At 37.9% G+C, this 13,623-nt stretch overlaps 1 protein-coding gene across 1 annotated transcript in view; it reads left to right on the plus strand.

The window, feature by feature from the left end:
* ephb2b (eph receptor B2b) overlaps positions 1-13,623 on the plus strand; it is a 279,294-nt gene that overhangs the window by 218,425 nt on the left and 47,246 nt on the right. Inside the window, exons 6-7 of the mRNA XM_036559359.1 lie at positions 2,315-2,439; positions 10,563-10,725. Coding sequence (XP_036415252.1) covers positions 2,315-2,439; positions 10,563-10,725 — 288 coding nt within the window. The remainder of the gene's footprint in view (positions 1-2,314; positions 2,440-10,562; positions 10,726-13,623) is intronic.

The raw sequence follows: 13,623 nt of genomic DNA on the forward strand, positions 1-13,623 counted from the left end.
GGGTTCTCACCACAGAAAAATTGCCACTTGTTATGCAACTGTAAACAGACTGTAAGAGAAAGCAGGATTTGTCACAATAGTAATACCTGTTTAATAAAACCTTTTGACAACTCCGTATTTTGACACAATAATTCCTGTACATTACAGTGTACAATATAGTACAAGAATATCTTAATTCCTACACCTTACTGTTTAGTTCTTTTCACATAATTTCATAATAATTTATTTAGACTATCCTGGTAATTACCATCTTATTACCAAAAATAATTGCCTAGTACTTTGGAGTTTCTACCTCACACTTACCTGGGTAATACCTAGAACCTGTGACACATTCCATAGTAATTCTTGTAGACTATCCTGGTACTTACCATCTTATTACTTAAAATAATTACCCAGTACTTTAGAATTTATACCTTTATACCTAGAACTTGTGAGACATTTCAGTATAATTAATTTAGACTATTCTGCTGCTTACCATCTTGTCACCTAAAATAATTACCTAATACTTTGGAGTTTGTACCCCACACTTACCTGGTTAATACCTAGAACTTAGGGGACTGTAAAAGAAAGCGTTACCAATATATACAGCACCCCTGGTCAAACGACCATGTTTTGTTGATTTTATTTATTTATTTATTTATTTATTTATTTATTTATTTATTTATTTATTTATTTATTTAAGTGAAAATAAGTCAACATATCCTCTACAGATTTTAATCCACAATTACTGTTTAACCTGTTTAACATAAAATGTGGTCTGTATAAAATATTTGGTACATTTGTATTTATATGTTGTATTTATTTTCAGTATGTTAAATTCAGCAAACAAGTAGTGTGCACTAAAATCTTAAGAAAAATTTATGAAATAAAATTTATTCCCTGTGGAGGATGTGCTAACTTACCTATATATATATATATATATATATATATATATATAGAGAGAGAGAGAGAGAGAGAGAGAGAGAACAAAATAACTGTAATAACTCTAATGTTTAAAACTGTGCACTTTCAAAAAACTGTGCATTGTGTCCTCTCCAGAACCTCTCTGCGTGCATTAAGCCGTCATCTACATGCAAAAATATGCATTACTTAGTACACCCAAACACCAAATTAAATCCCTTTACAAACAAAGGCAGCAGTTGTGTACAGCATACTTGTGGTATTTTTTCGCGAAGAAGCGGCTCCTGTTTCTTTTCCTTTATGTAACTTACAAGACGGGTTTTGGTTTTCGTAATTAGTCTGACTTCCTGTGGCGGAGGATGCGGTGAGGGAAGCCATTTCTGGCCGCTTCTGGCTCGACGGTTTGCGTGGTGAGGTTAAAGCCTAAGGACAGTGTCACAGAGCCTCAGAGCCATGGCTGGAAATTCCCTTCGTTCTGTTTACTGGCCCAGTCATGAAGTCGTTTCCATCACTCTGTAGTGCTACTGCTAGATGCCCTGTGTCACTCCTGTTTTTCCATTGTGTACTTGTAGCTATGGGTAGCTTTCAAACTGTTTGTGTAGCACGTCTGTAATTGGATCGTGAACATTCATCCTGTTCGTTGTTTTGGTGACCATTTATTTTGATGGCCCGGTCTGGTTGCTTCGTAGATGCTTATCTTGTCTTTATCCCTTTAACGTTAATGGGTCTGTCAGCGGGTTCAGCCTTTTATTTCTCATTCTTAATGAATAATAACACCGTTATTTTGCATTGTTTTCTATGTGCTCCTATAATAAGCACTAACTTGTGGGTTAATTAGCTTACATTGTGAAATTACACTGTATGTTCAAAGGTTGACACCTGCTCATCCAACGTTTCTTCTGAAATTAAGGGTCTTAATAGGAACTTTGTCCCCACTTTGCTGCAGCAACACCCTCTACTGAAACAGCCTCTGTTGAAACATTGCTAAAGAGTTGATTGCATTCAGCCCCAAACAGCATTAGTGAGGTCAGGTACTGATGTTCAGTTCTGGGTCATAACTGTTACTCCGACTCACCCTAAAGGTATTGGATGGTGCTCAATCGCTCTAGAGAATGCAGTTCCACCTCTGCAGTGTCTACAGCCCAATGCTGGGGGCTTTGTACTGCTCTAACCGAGGCTTGGCTTTGGGCTTTGTGACCTTAGACCTCATGTGCAGCCGCTTTTAATCTTCCCATTGTATTGGCAGTGCTTTTCTATGGAGATCCTGGTCCTAATTCTAGTCTTAACCATAACACTCAGTTCAGTTCAGTTCAGGATAGCTTGATAAGTCCCATATTGCCAAAGCAGATAAAGGGAATCTTTTACATTGTAACTATATTTTTTCTAATTCTATCTCTCCTTGTTTATGTTTCAGCTCCCTCTGCAGTGTCTATAATGCACCAGGTCAGCCGTACAGTGGACAGCATCACTCTGTCTTGGTCCCAGCCAGACCAGCCCAACGGGGTCATTCTGGACTATGAGCTGCAGTATTATGAGAAGGTATGTAATTTGAATAAAGTGTTGAACCATAGGCCAGATGACTTCTCTACAAGTGACCAGGCATGTCCTGTGGGAGTAGCTGACATTAAGCTGCGATTTAGCAACAAGTGACATGATAACAGGGTGACAAGTGACAAATTAAGCTGAGATTTTCTCAACTTTATGCAAATGAATTATAACACATTGAAGTGAAAATCCACACGACAGTTTTTTCTAACCGATCGTACGCACAGGTTGCCCGAGGTCCCCAGTCTCTACTCTATTAACTTTTTCTTCCCACAGGCATTTGATTCCTATTCCTCATAGTGTCCAAAAATGGACATTTTTAAACTGGTTTAAACAGTGGTCCCAAAAAATCTGTCTTATTACATGTCTATAACATAAGAGTAGCTCAGCCAGTTTGCATAGAAGTCCAGGTAGCTACAGAATAATAAGCCTTAGTATGTCATAAGCCTGGGATTTTGCAAGGTTAACCATTTAACCAGCGGTAAACATGAATGAAGTTCATTAGGTTACTCCATAAAATGTTTAACAAAGTCATTTTTGTTTCGGAGAAAAACACTTTTAGTCAACATCAGACTGATGATAGATTCTTGGCAAAAGTTCTGACTGGTGGTATAAAACTTTTAGAAGGCAGTGGTCAGTAATTTGACATTTTAATAACATCTTTAGACAGCAGTTGCCAGTAATGTTTGTTTATTTGAGCTCTACAGTGAAGCAAGATAGCTAATCAGCCAATTCTGTGAAAAGCATGTAAATTGCTGGTAAATTGTACTGTGGATTGAATTTAACTAAACAACTTTTTTTACAGTGTAATAGTGTATAGTTATAGTAGTAGGCCTACTTTTATATAACTTAGTGACATTAAAGATCAGATGAGATATTCCTTTATTAGTCCCACAAAGAGGAAATTCACAGTGCTACAGCAGCAAATGGAGAGCAAGAGTATTAATTACTTAACAAGGTTACACTTTTTTTACTTGTTACTATATAGACAATATATATGTAATAATGAAGATAAAAAATGTAAGATATAAAATGTAAACTTGTTCCCTTATCCTTCACTCTACAATAAATAACAACATAACAACATGAACAATTATAAATAAAAAAGCAAAAAATATATATATTTACACTGTACGGATGTGCACAGTTGGCTAGCTTGAAGCATTTACATAAAAATATTCATATTTCAGTGACTTAAACCATGACATTCCAGGTAAAATTGTTCCTAGAACAAAATGTATAGACTTTGGAATATTTTTCTGTACTACAGAGGGCAATGAGGCAATTTTCGAAGACGCCATTCAGTGCCTTAGACTTGGAGTCCTTGTCGACACAAAATGACGCACGACCTTAGAGGTCTATTCACAATCAGTTAGTTGCATTTCTAGAGGCAACCACATTCCCTTTTGGCCTAACGCATGCTGTTGGTGAACATTATCATAAGCATGCATTATGCATTATTATATTTGCATCTGTCCTACATAATGGTGGTCTATAGTCATGCACACAAGATACAGCAGTGGAGCTGAGCCACGTTGTTTTGCATGTGCATTCTGTCTATGCATGATTGCAGGTTCATAGAATTGTATATTTGAGGGTGCTGGCTTAACTACTGATCCATCGAAACCCATTATAATCACGGTCAGTCACCGGGACAGGAAATCACAGCGGACCCACTGGTTAAGCCCGTTGAGGTTAGGTGCAGGGATTTGTGGTCAAAAACAATGGAGCGTTGACTGCAATAAAAACAGCATTTTTGAAACAAATTCCTCTGTGTATATTTCTAGAAAACACACATTTGCAATCGCATACACAGCCTGTCTTTCCTTATCACTCGCGCAAAAGAACGCGTGCCAACACAAACACACGTACGCGCTCCCATGCGCGCTGTAAAACCCAACGGTGGGTTTACTGGAGCGATTTATGCTTTGAGATGCTGTAAAACCTTATAAAATAAATACACATCTAGGAAATATATAGTAGATGGAAAGGCATTCTAAATATCATAAACTGGATTCTTTTCCAATAAATTTTTTTTTTTTGTTGAACTCTTCACCTTAAAGGGGAATTCCACCAATCTTTTTCAAAATGTGGTTGTAATGAAGTGGTTAAGATGTAAACAACATCAGTAGACATGAAATACTTCATTGTAGAGAAACTTGCAGAGTCAGAATTGTTCACAGTGGTGGTGATTGGAACCAGACATCTAAAACATCTAATGCACACTGAAAGCTCCCACACAGAAAGTTATTACATGACTGGTTATGAATATGTCGCAAGATTCCTGAGAAAAGTTTGGACAGTCCTGGTCAAATTACATGTGTTGTTGATTTTGATCTTCTAAGTAAAAATAAGGTCACATCCTCTACAGGGAACAGACTAAAAGGGCCTCTGTTATACTTTTTTTGTATATTATTTTTTATTATTTTTTCTCCCTCAGGTTTTTTTATGCTATTTATGTGGTTTTATGTACCAAAAATGCTGTTTTTGGTACTGTGCCTTTAAGACTGATATATGTAAGTTAGCTCTGTTCTGACTGGCTGCCATATTTTGCACCTCGCTTCATAAACCCCTTCAAACTGAAACACTCCTTATATAACTTTAATGTGAAGGGGTGGAGCTAAACTACTTTAAGCTGAATATGTGGATATATGTAAATATGTTGTTTTTTGTGACATCACAAAAATGACACACAATTTATCACTAAACCACTCTAAAGGACTTTACATCTCAACCACTAAACTTTGCAGAAATTTTGAAAAATTTAAGGTAATACCTCTTAAAGAAGACGTGATCTTTCAAGTTATGAACCAAAATTAAGTGTTTTCATGCTGCTATAAAGGTTTACATACAACTTTTGGTGACATTGTTTTTATTCTCTTAATGCAAATCATGTTTTAAGAAATGATTAAAGTGTGATGATTGCGTTATGCAGAAAAGAATTCCCCTTTCAGTGTAAACAGATCTTACCATAGAGCTGGTTTATAGCTTAAAGTTGATGCTGTATTAACTCAGTTATGGGCTTCAGGGTCAGAGTGGGCCTTGTTTTCAGACCGAAAGTTACATGATGTGGACCAGCCCACCCTGATCTCTACACACATGCATACACACTCACACACACAGTATTGCCTTAATGCAAAATAACTTTTTCTTACTTCATTTTTTATTCTTATCTCTTATTTATTATCATTATTTTATAAGCTGCCCTGAGATGGCCAAGCTGCTAGCTTTTGATAAAATAAAAAATTGGCAAAAGCTTTTATCTTAAATTTGACGTTATCTTGACAGTCAGTGGCCTATAAACTAATGGTAACTAAGTAAGTTAAGGTCAGCGTTTCTCACTGCCCACCTGCTCGGATATGTCCTCATCCTCTTTAAGTAGCTTTTTCATTCTTGTCTTCTCAGTTTCCTTCACCTTGTTATTTGCAGTTCTTGCCACTGCTGTGCATCTTCACATGATTCCCATATGAAAATTGCAGCGACTGCAGAGCTCAGCCTGTACCAGATTCACACATTGGCACTCATCTCTCAAGGCTGATGTTTGCTTCTTATTCAAATTTCCGTCCCATCTTAAATAGTGCAGCAGTTACATACTAGCACCCTTACAGGCATCTGAACTCAACTGCTGCATAATTTAAGGTGGAACAGGAAACACAAAAAGACAATAAGACGCAGCTTCATCTTATCTCTATCCACTGTACAAGAGTTACAGTTAGCAAACCAGAGCGGTACCACTTGAGGTGGGGGGGTGCGGGGAGTTATACTATTGTGATATATATATGACTTTATATCACAGTAACCAGCCCAAAATGTCACTGGCCCACTGGGAGTTCCCCAGACTCTCACAGTTACCCACTCTGGCATTGGGTGGTTTTTAATTGATTTAATTGTGGATGCTAAATATACAGCAACCAGCCACTGCATTAAGACACAGCAGTGATGCTCGAGTTTTATACACTGTGTCCACTCACTGTCCACTCTATTAGACACTCCTACCTTGCTGATCCACCTTTTAGATATAATAATAGCTCATCTGCTGCTGCACAGTTTGTGTTGGTCATCCTCTAGTCCTTCATCAGTGTCACAGGACGCTGCCCACAGGACGCTGTTGGCTGGATATTTTTGGTTGGTGGACTATTCTCAGTCCAGCAGTGACACTGAGGTGTTTAAACACTCCTGTGTCTGATCCACTCGCACCACCACAACATCAGTGTCATTGCTGAGAATGATCCACCACCCAAATAGTACCTGCTCTGTGAGGGTCCATGGGGGTCCTGACCATTGAAGAACAGGGTAACAAAGTATGCAGAGAAACAAATGGACTACAGTTTGTAACTGTAGAACTATGGAGTGATACTGTATGGTCAGTGGAGCTGATAGAATGGACAATGAGTATAATTTATAGATGCAGTGTGTACAGATAAATTAAGTTGTGTCGAATGAATTGAGGCAGCAATTTTCCATAAACTATTTCGGGTAAACTAAATTATTGAGTTTTAAAGGCTGTGCAGGCGCACACACACACACACACACACACACACACATACACACACACACACACACACACACACACACACACACTTAGATAGTTTGACAGACTCTTCTGCTTGTTGTCTCGCTTTTTTGTCTCATCTCTCTCTTTTTGCTCTTTTACTCTTTTATACATTCACACACACACACACACACACACACACACGCACACACACACACACACACACACACGCTCAGTCTCCTGAGCTCTGCTCTCTTTCCTCAGTATAATTCCTTTCTCAGACACTGCTGTCAAAACAGCCTGGCAGACACTGCAGAGCTCATATCAGAGCGTGGAGAGAGAGGGAGCTGACGGGAGCAGCCAGCATCTCACACACACACATATTCACGGTTTTAAAGTGAGCTTCCATCTCTCATATGCAAAGATACCAGAATCTAAAAGTTGGGAATCACTCGTCACATTAATAACTTATGTTTTCATTTCATATGCAGTAGCTCATCGTCGCTGTTGGTATAAACTCATATCACCAAAACGGCAACTTTACAAGAGAAAAATACTCTTTACTTTCAATGGAACTGAATGTAAAAAGGTTCTATTCCAAGTCATTTTGGAATGGTTCTGTTGGTCCAGTGTAAAGTCCAGCTGGCATGTTCAAATGATGTAAAAAATCAGTGTTGTAAGGTAGTTAGACACCAAAATGAGCGAAATAAATCAGACATTCACCGTTTTGGCTGAAAAAAATAAATGAAAATGTACATGCTTTAGATTCTAAGTGTTAATGAACAAGAATACTTATAATAATGTAATGTAAAGATGTTTTGCTTTTCTATTTATAATGTTTATGGTGTTAATTCCCATGTGTAATATAAATCAGTACCTCATGTGCAATTTGGGTAAAATATCCCTATAGTGTGGATATTTTTTGTTTTTTTTTAATTTATAATTGTTTATATTGATTATTTTTTCGAAGGATAGATTTATATTTTTTATCTTTTTTTTTACCTTTAGTGTTATATATGTTGTCTATATAGTAACAAGTAACAACTGTAAACTTAGTATTTAATAAGGTTAATTACTTTGTTTGTTATTTCTCTTCTTGTTACTCTTTTCTTGAGTGTCCTGCTCTCCCTTTACTGCTGTAGCACTGAGGATTTCCTCGTTGTGGGACTAGTAAAGGATTATCTTATCTTAAGAAGAAAAGAAAAATATCTTGTCGACTTATCTGCCTCTAGATTTGACCACTTTGTAAATATGAGGCATTGTGGGTGTTGTTTATAGGGGCAATATGACAATATTTATTGTCATCATGATAAATTGTGTCACATTGTGTCACAACATGCTTTTCTGAGCACATCAACGATGTCATCAGTACTTAAAGAACACTGACCAACCGCATGTGTGCACAGTTCATAGTTTTTGTTGGTATATTTTAAATTTTTTTGTCTGTTTCAACAAAACTAAATAGAGTGATGTTTTTTAGTCACATGCAGAACTTTAAATTCCCTCAGTCTGTTTGCAGGTTTTGCTGATTTTCTAAATGAAGATAAGTTAAAAAGTCCTCTACAGAGAACTCACTTCTGTACATTTTAGTGCACAATTTCTGTTTGTTTGCAAAGTGTAACATATTAAAAAAATAAATTATACAGTGCTAGAATCTTTGCACAGTCCACTTTTTTTCAATGTGTTAAATGAAAAAAATAAACTAAAGTAATTTTGCATTAAAATGTACAGTAATGTGTTCTCTGTATAGGATGTATTACCTTATTTTTACTTGGAAAATCAACAAAACTGTGATTTGACCAGGGGTGTCCAGACTTTTTATACGAGTATCGCCCATTATTGTTTACAGCTTCCTATTAATTATATGAAACGTGAAATTCTAGCATATTAGAATCATTTTAATCCATTTATCTGCAGCCAACGTGCTTTTGTATTATTCAAAACATTGGTTCCAAACCTACGAACGGTAGCGTAAGCAAACAGTGTCTCACATCCCAAACACAGATAAACACTCCGAGCGTTGCTATAGCTTCAGCCTCCGAACTAATGAATGATGACTGGCCTGGAAGTGTCAGTGCCTGGCACCCAGCACAGACTTCTCCTGAAGGGTCTTCATCAGTTAGCTAGCCTGTCTAGCTCTGTTAGTGAGCCATATGTAACTGTGATAGTGCCCCAACCCTGCTGATGCCTCATAGTGTGCTCAGATGAAAGACTCAGACCAAAAGCCATCGGTCAATGCACACTGCGTTAATTAGAGCTGTAACAGTACTACGAATAATCGTTGAAACGCAACTGCTAAACTTACTATAGTTCAATAAATAAATGAATAAACAAATGAGTGACAGATGAACATCAGATGAGCTGTTAGTTTACATACCTGGGTTATTGTGTTTGTGCAGTTATTGTTACTTACTGTTATTGCTTTCATACTTAATAATAAAAATAAAATCAGTGTGGCCGAGGTTCCCACGTAATACCTATAGACGGCAACAGCTATGAAGAGCCAATAACCTTGCAGGGCTTCTTCTGTAGCTCCAATAGCCGGCTTGGCATTTGCTGCAGATGCACCATGGCAGAGATATGACCAGTAGAGATATGAGTGAGATATAAGTGATATCATGATACATATACACACAGAAGTGTATTCCCTGTAGAGGGTGTGTTAACTTATTTTCACTTAGACAGTTAACCAAACATGCCATTTGACCAGGGGGAGCCAAACCTTTTACAGTATTTCAAGGTTTAATCTGAAATGTATCATCATAGAGAAACTTACCAGGTCAGAATGGTTCACAGTGGTGGTGATAGGAACCAGATGTCCACCTCTAAAAGAAAGTTACTACATTAAACTTTTTTTAATTCACTGCCTGATGACTGAGACTTTGTTTTAAGAGGCCTAAAAAGTATGTTTAATTACATTCATGTTGGAGGGAAAGGGTATGTGCGGGGTACTGTAAGGCAAAATAGTCCCCGAAGAGTTTATTCTTTTTTTTTTTAGATTTAACTCTTATTTTATCATCATCAACATTACATATAAAACTCTGAAGACACGTGTAGGTTTACTGGTGGTTTTGGACAGTAAATAAATGGCAGTATTCATGTTGCTGTGACCCCTGGTTCCTATCACCACCACTGTAAAGAAATCTGGGTCAGTAAGTTTCTCTACAATGAATCTTTTCACATCAAACCACTCTGAGTGACTTTGTTTACATCTCAACCTTTGAATTATGTAGAAATTTTGAAAATTCAGTGGAATTCCCCTTTCAGCCTAAGCCTAGACTAAAATTAATTTCCCATGGTAAAGCTGGTAGCATACTTTAAACGGCCAAAGAACTCTAATATTGAAATACTGGCAAACAAACAGTGTAGCACTGTTAGAATCTTGATCCGTGCAGTGCACCAGTGACAGTCAGGGGGAGGTGTCAAATGACCAACACGGTAATTAGCACCAGTCAGAGTCAAAGGGACGTCTCAAAAGGGAAAAAACAGGGACAAAAAGATCTTTTGCTTTGAAATGTTGTTTTTCACACTGAAATTTAGTCCAGAATTAAGTTTAGTCCATGTCCAGAAATGTGTTCACACATCATTTTTCTGAAAGTTCCTCCTCTTTCTGTACATAATGCAGGACCAGACGGAGTACAACTCCTCCATAGTGAGGAGTCAGACCAACACAGCCGTTGTCCGCGGCCTAAAACCCGGCGCCATCTACGTCTTCCAGGTTCGGGCGCGGACCGTTGCGGGATTTGGACGCTATAGCGGCAAAATGTACTTCCAGACCATGACAGAGGGTAAGCAGCGTACTCCAATGAAGATAGGAAAAGATCTAAGAGATCTGTCATAATGATTTATGGTGGATTATGAATTTTGCTTATGTCAGATGATGTAAAAGGCTGCCTCACCATCATTCTCTCTCACATGCACACAGACAGGGAGTCTACTGGGATCATGAACTCATGAAATGGACAATATTGTGTTGCATAAAAAAAGGAGTAACAACCATCTAGAAGCCTGAATTTGTCTGTTCTTTTGTCCATTTCTATAGATAAGTGTGTCACACAGCATCAGAAACAACACACGCAATTCTATTATTTGATTATTTAAGAACTCATCACAGTTTGAGGACAAAAGTATGTGGACACTTGACCATCACATCTACATGAGTGTGTTTGGACCTCCCATTCTACAACCAGGTGAATTAATATGTAGTTATTAATATGTAATATCAAACCATGTCCTTATTGACCTCACTTTGTGCACAGGGGTATAGTCATAGTGGAACAGGAAAGGGCCTTCCCCAAATTGTGACCACAAAGATGGAAGCATATAACTGTCTTTGTAGGCTGTAGCATTATTTTTGTGCACTGGAAATAAGGGGCTAAGCCCAAACCCTGAAAAACAGCCCCTGACCATTATCCCTCCTCTACCAAACTTTGATGTTGGGACTGTGCAGCTTCTGGGCCAGGGAAACCCATTTCATGAAGCTCCCAATGCACAGTTCTAGTGCTGATGTTGCTTCCAGAGGCAGTTTGGAGCTCTGTAGCGAGTGACGCAACAGACGATAGGTGATTTTTACATGCTTCAGCGCTACGTAGACCTGCTCTGTGAGTTTGCATGGTCTTCTGCTTTATGGCTGAGCTGTTGTTGCTCCTAGACACTTCCATTTCACAATAGTAGCACTTACAGTTGACAGGGGCAGCTCTTGTGGCAAAGGTGGCGTCCTATGACAGTAGCATGATTAAAGTCACCAAGCTCTTCAGGACGACCCATTCTATTCCAGTGTTCATCTAAAGAGACAAATTGATTTTGATGTAGTCTTCGCCTTGATTTGGCTTGATTTGATTTACATCTGTTAGCAATGGGTGTGGCTGAAAAACCTGAGCTTAATAATTAGGAGGGGCGTCCACATACTTTTGGCCATATAGTGTAGATGATGGTTTAGGCATGACGTTTGCATGGTGGGGTGTAAGCGTCCATCAATAGCTTTGAAACTTCTGTGAGAAAAGCAAACTTCAGACACCAAATATGTCTGGGCTGATCAACTGAATTTGGGGTGAGGAAAAAATTGTGTAAATTAGATTTTTCGTGAAGTTATACCTTTAAAGCAATTCGAGTAGATTGTGCTCTATATCAGGTGTTATGATGTCCTCAGTCCTAACCCTGTAGGTCAACCTGTCTCAGGTTGAGAAGCGAGTGCTGCTTTATCACTTCATCACCAGCATGGATTCAGGGCCTCCTGCTGGAGTTATGCCCTAGACTGCTGGGGCTAAAGCTGGCTAACAGCAGTGGAAACGCTGCTCTCCTCCATGGGTCAGCAGGTCCAGATCCACCTTTCAAATCTGACTGATCTGTGAACAGCTCATTAGCCACACAGCCTGCAGTCAGAATTAGCCTCACATTTGACATGCCTGTGTCACCTGGCCTGGCATACAGATGAGGCTGTGTAACTGCTGTAAATGTCATTTAGCATTAGCATTTATGAGGGAGCAGAATGTATTGTCACATGTTTATGTGGAGGCTTTAGGTCTTACAACAGAGCTGAGATGTCAAAAAATTATTTTGCTGATTTCACGATCAAAGCCTGGCATTTCATACAGATAAAATAAAGTTAGGAAAACCTGTGGATTTCACTTATCTGTTATAACTTATTGTTGATTTTAAGTTTATTACATCCGTTAATTCGGGTTTGACAGAATTCACAATTTTATCGATTTCATGTTTTCGTCCACCGATGTTCTCTCACTACAATACCCAGCATGCTTTACACAAATACATGATGCAGCCATTGAAAATCCCTGTGGTGTCAACCAGTCCTGACTACTAGGCCATTAATCTGTATGCTAATAAATACAACTAGACTAGAATTACCTCTGACCTCAGTCGTCAAACCAAATCAAGACAGAGAAATTAAAGCCAAACTGAGGTCTCCAGATAGCCAGATAGCTACTTGGCTAACTCTAGTTTGTAATCCTCTTCATCAGCCAAGTCTTTTCTGTTATTAATACACTGAATAATCCATTCAGTGTATTGTGATGATGATTTGAAGACAGTTACCACAGTAACAGTTACTCAGCTAGTAAAGTCTTCTGCATTTATTAGCTAATGAAAAAAAACAGCCTCTAAAAATCCACTCGAAAGTTTTTTTTTCTTTCTCAGAAGTATTTCCCACCTTCAAGATACATCATCAGAAGTGAGTTTTCCTAGTCGTTACACTGGAAAACTCATGAGAATATTAGCATTTTTTGTGATTTAATAATTTTATGATTTAATCTATGTAATTGCCTTATATGATTTTATTTTAATTTTCATAATTAATTTTATTTTCTTATTATTGTTTTTTGTGAAACAATTGTAGGTTTACGATAAATATACTGATGATTAAATGTTTACTTTTTTTTATTTTGGCCAGCCTATTCCTTTAAAGGGGAACTCCACTGGATTTTTAAAAGTTAATACATAATAGTCAGTCAGAGTGGTTTAGTGTGAAACTCTCAGTTCTAGAGAAACTTACCAAGTCAAAATTGTTCACAGTGTTGATGATAGGAACCAGACATCTGAAGAGTTAAATGCCTCTAAAACATCAATAAAAGTTAATACATGATGGTTATCAATACACCGCCTGATGTCTGAGACGCTGTTTTTTAATAGTTTTGTGATGAAATTTTGGCCTAAAACAACCTTAACCCTAG

The sequence above is a fragment of the Colossoma macropomum genome, unplaced genomic scaffold (genome assembly GCF_904425465.1).
Source record: "Colossoma macropomum unplaced genomic scaffold, Colossoma_macropomum, whole genome shotgun sequence".
Classification (NCBI taxonomy): Eukaryota; Metazoa; Chordata; class Actinopteri; order Characiformes; family Serrasalmidae; genus Colossoma; species Colossoma macropomum.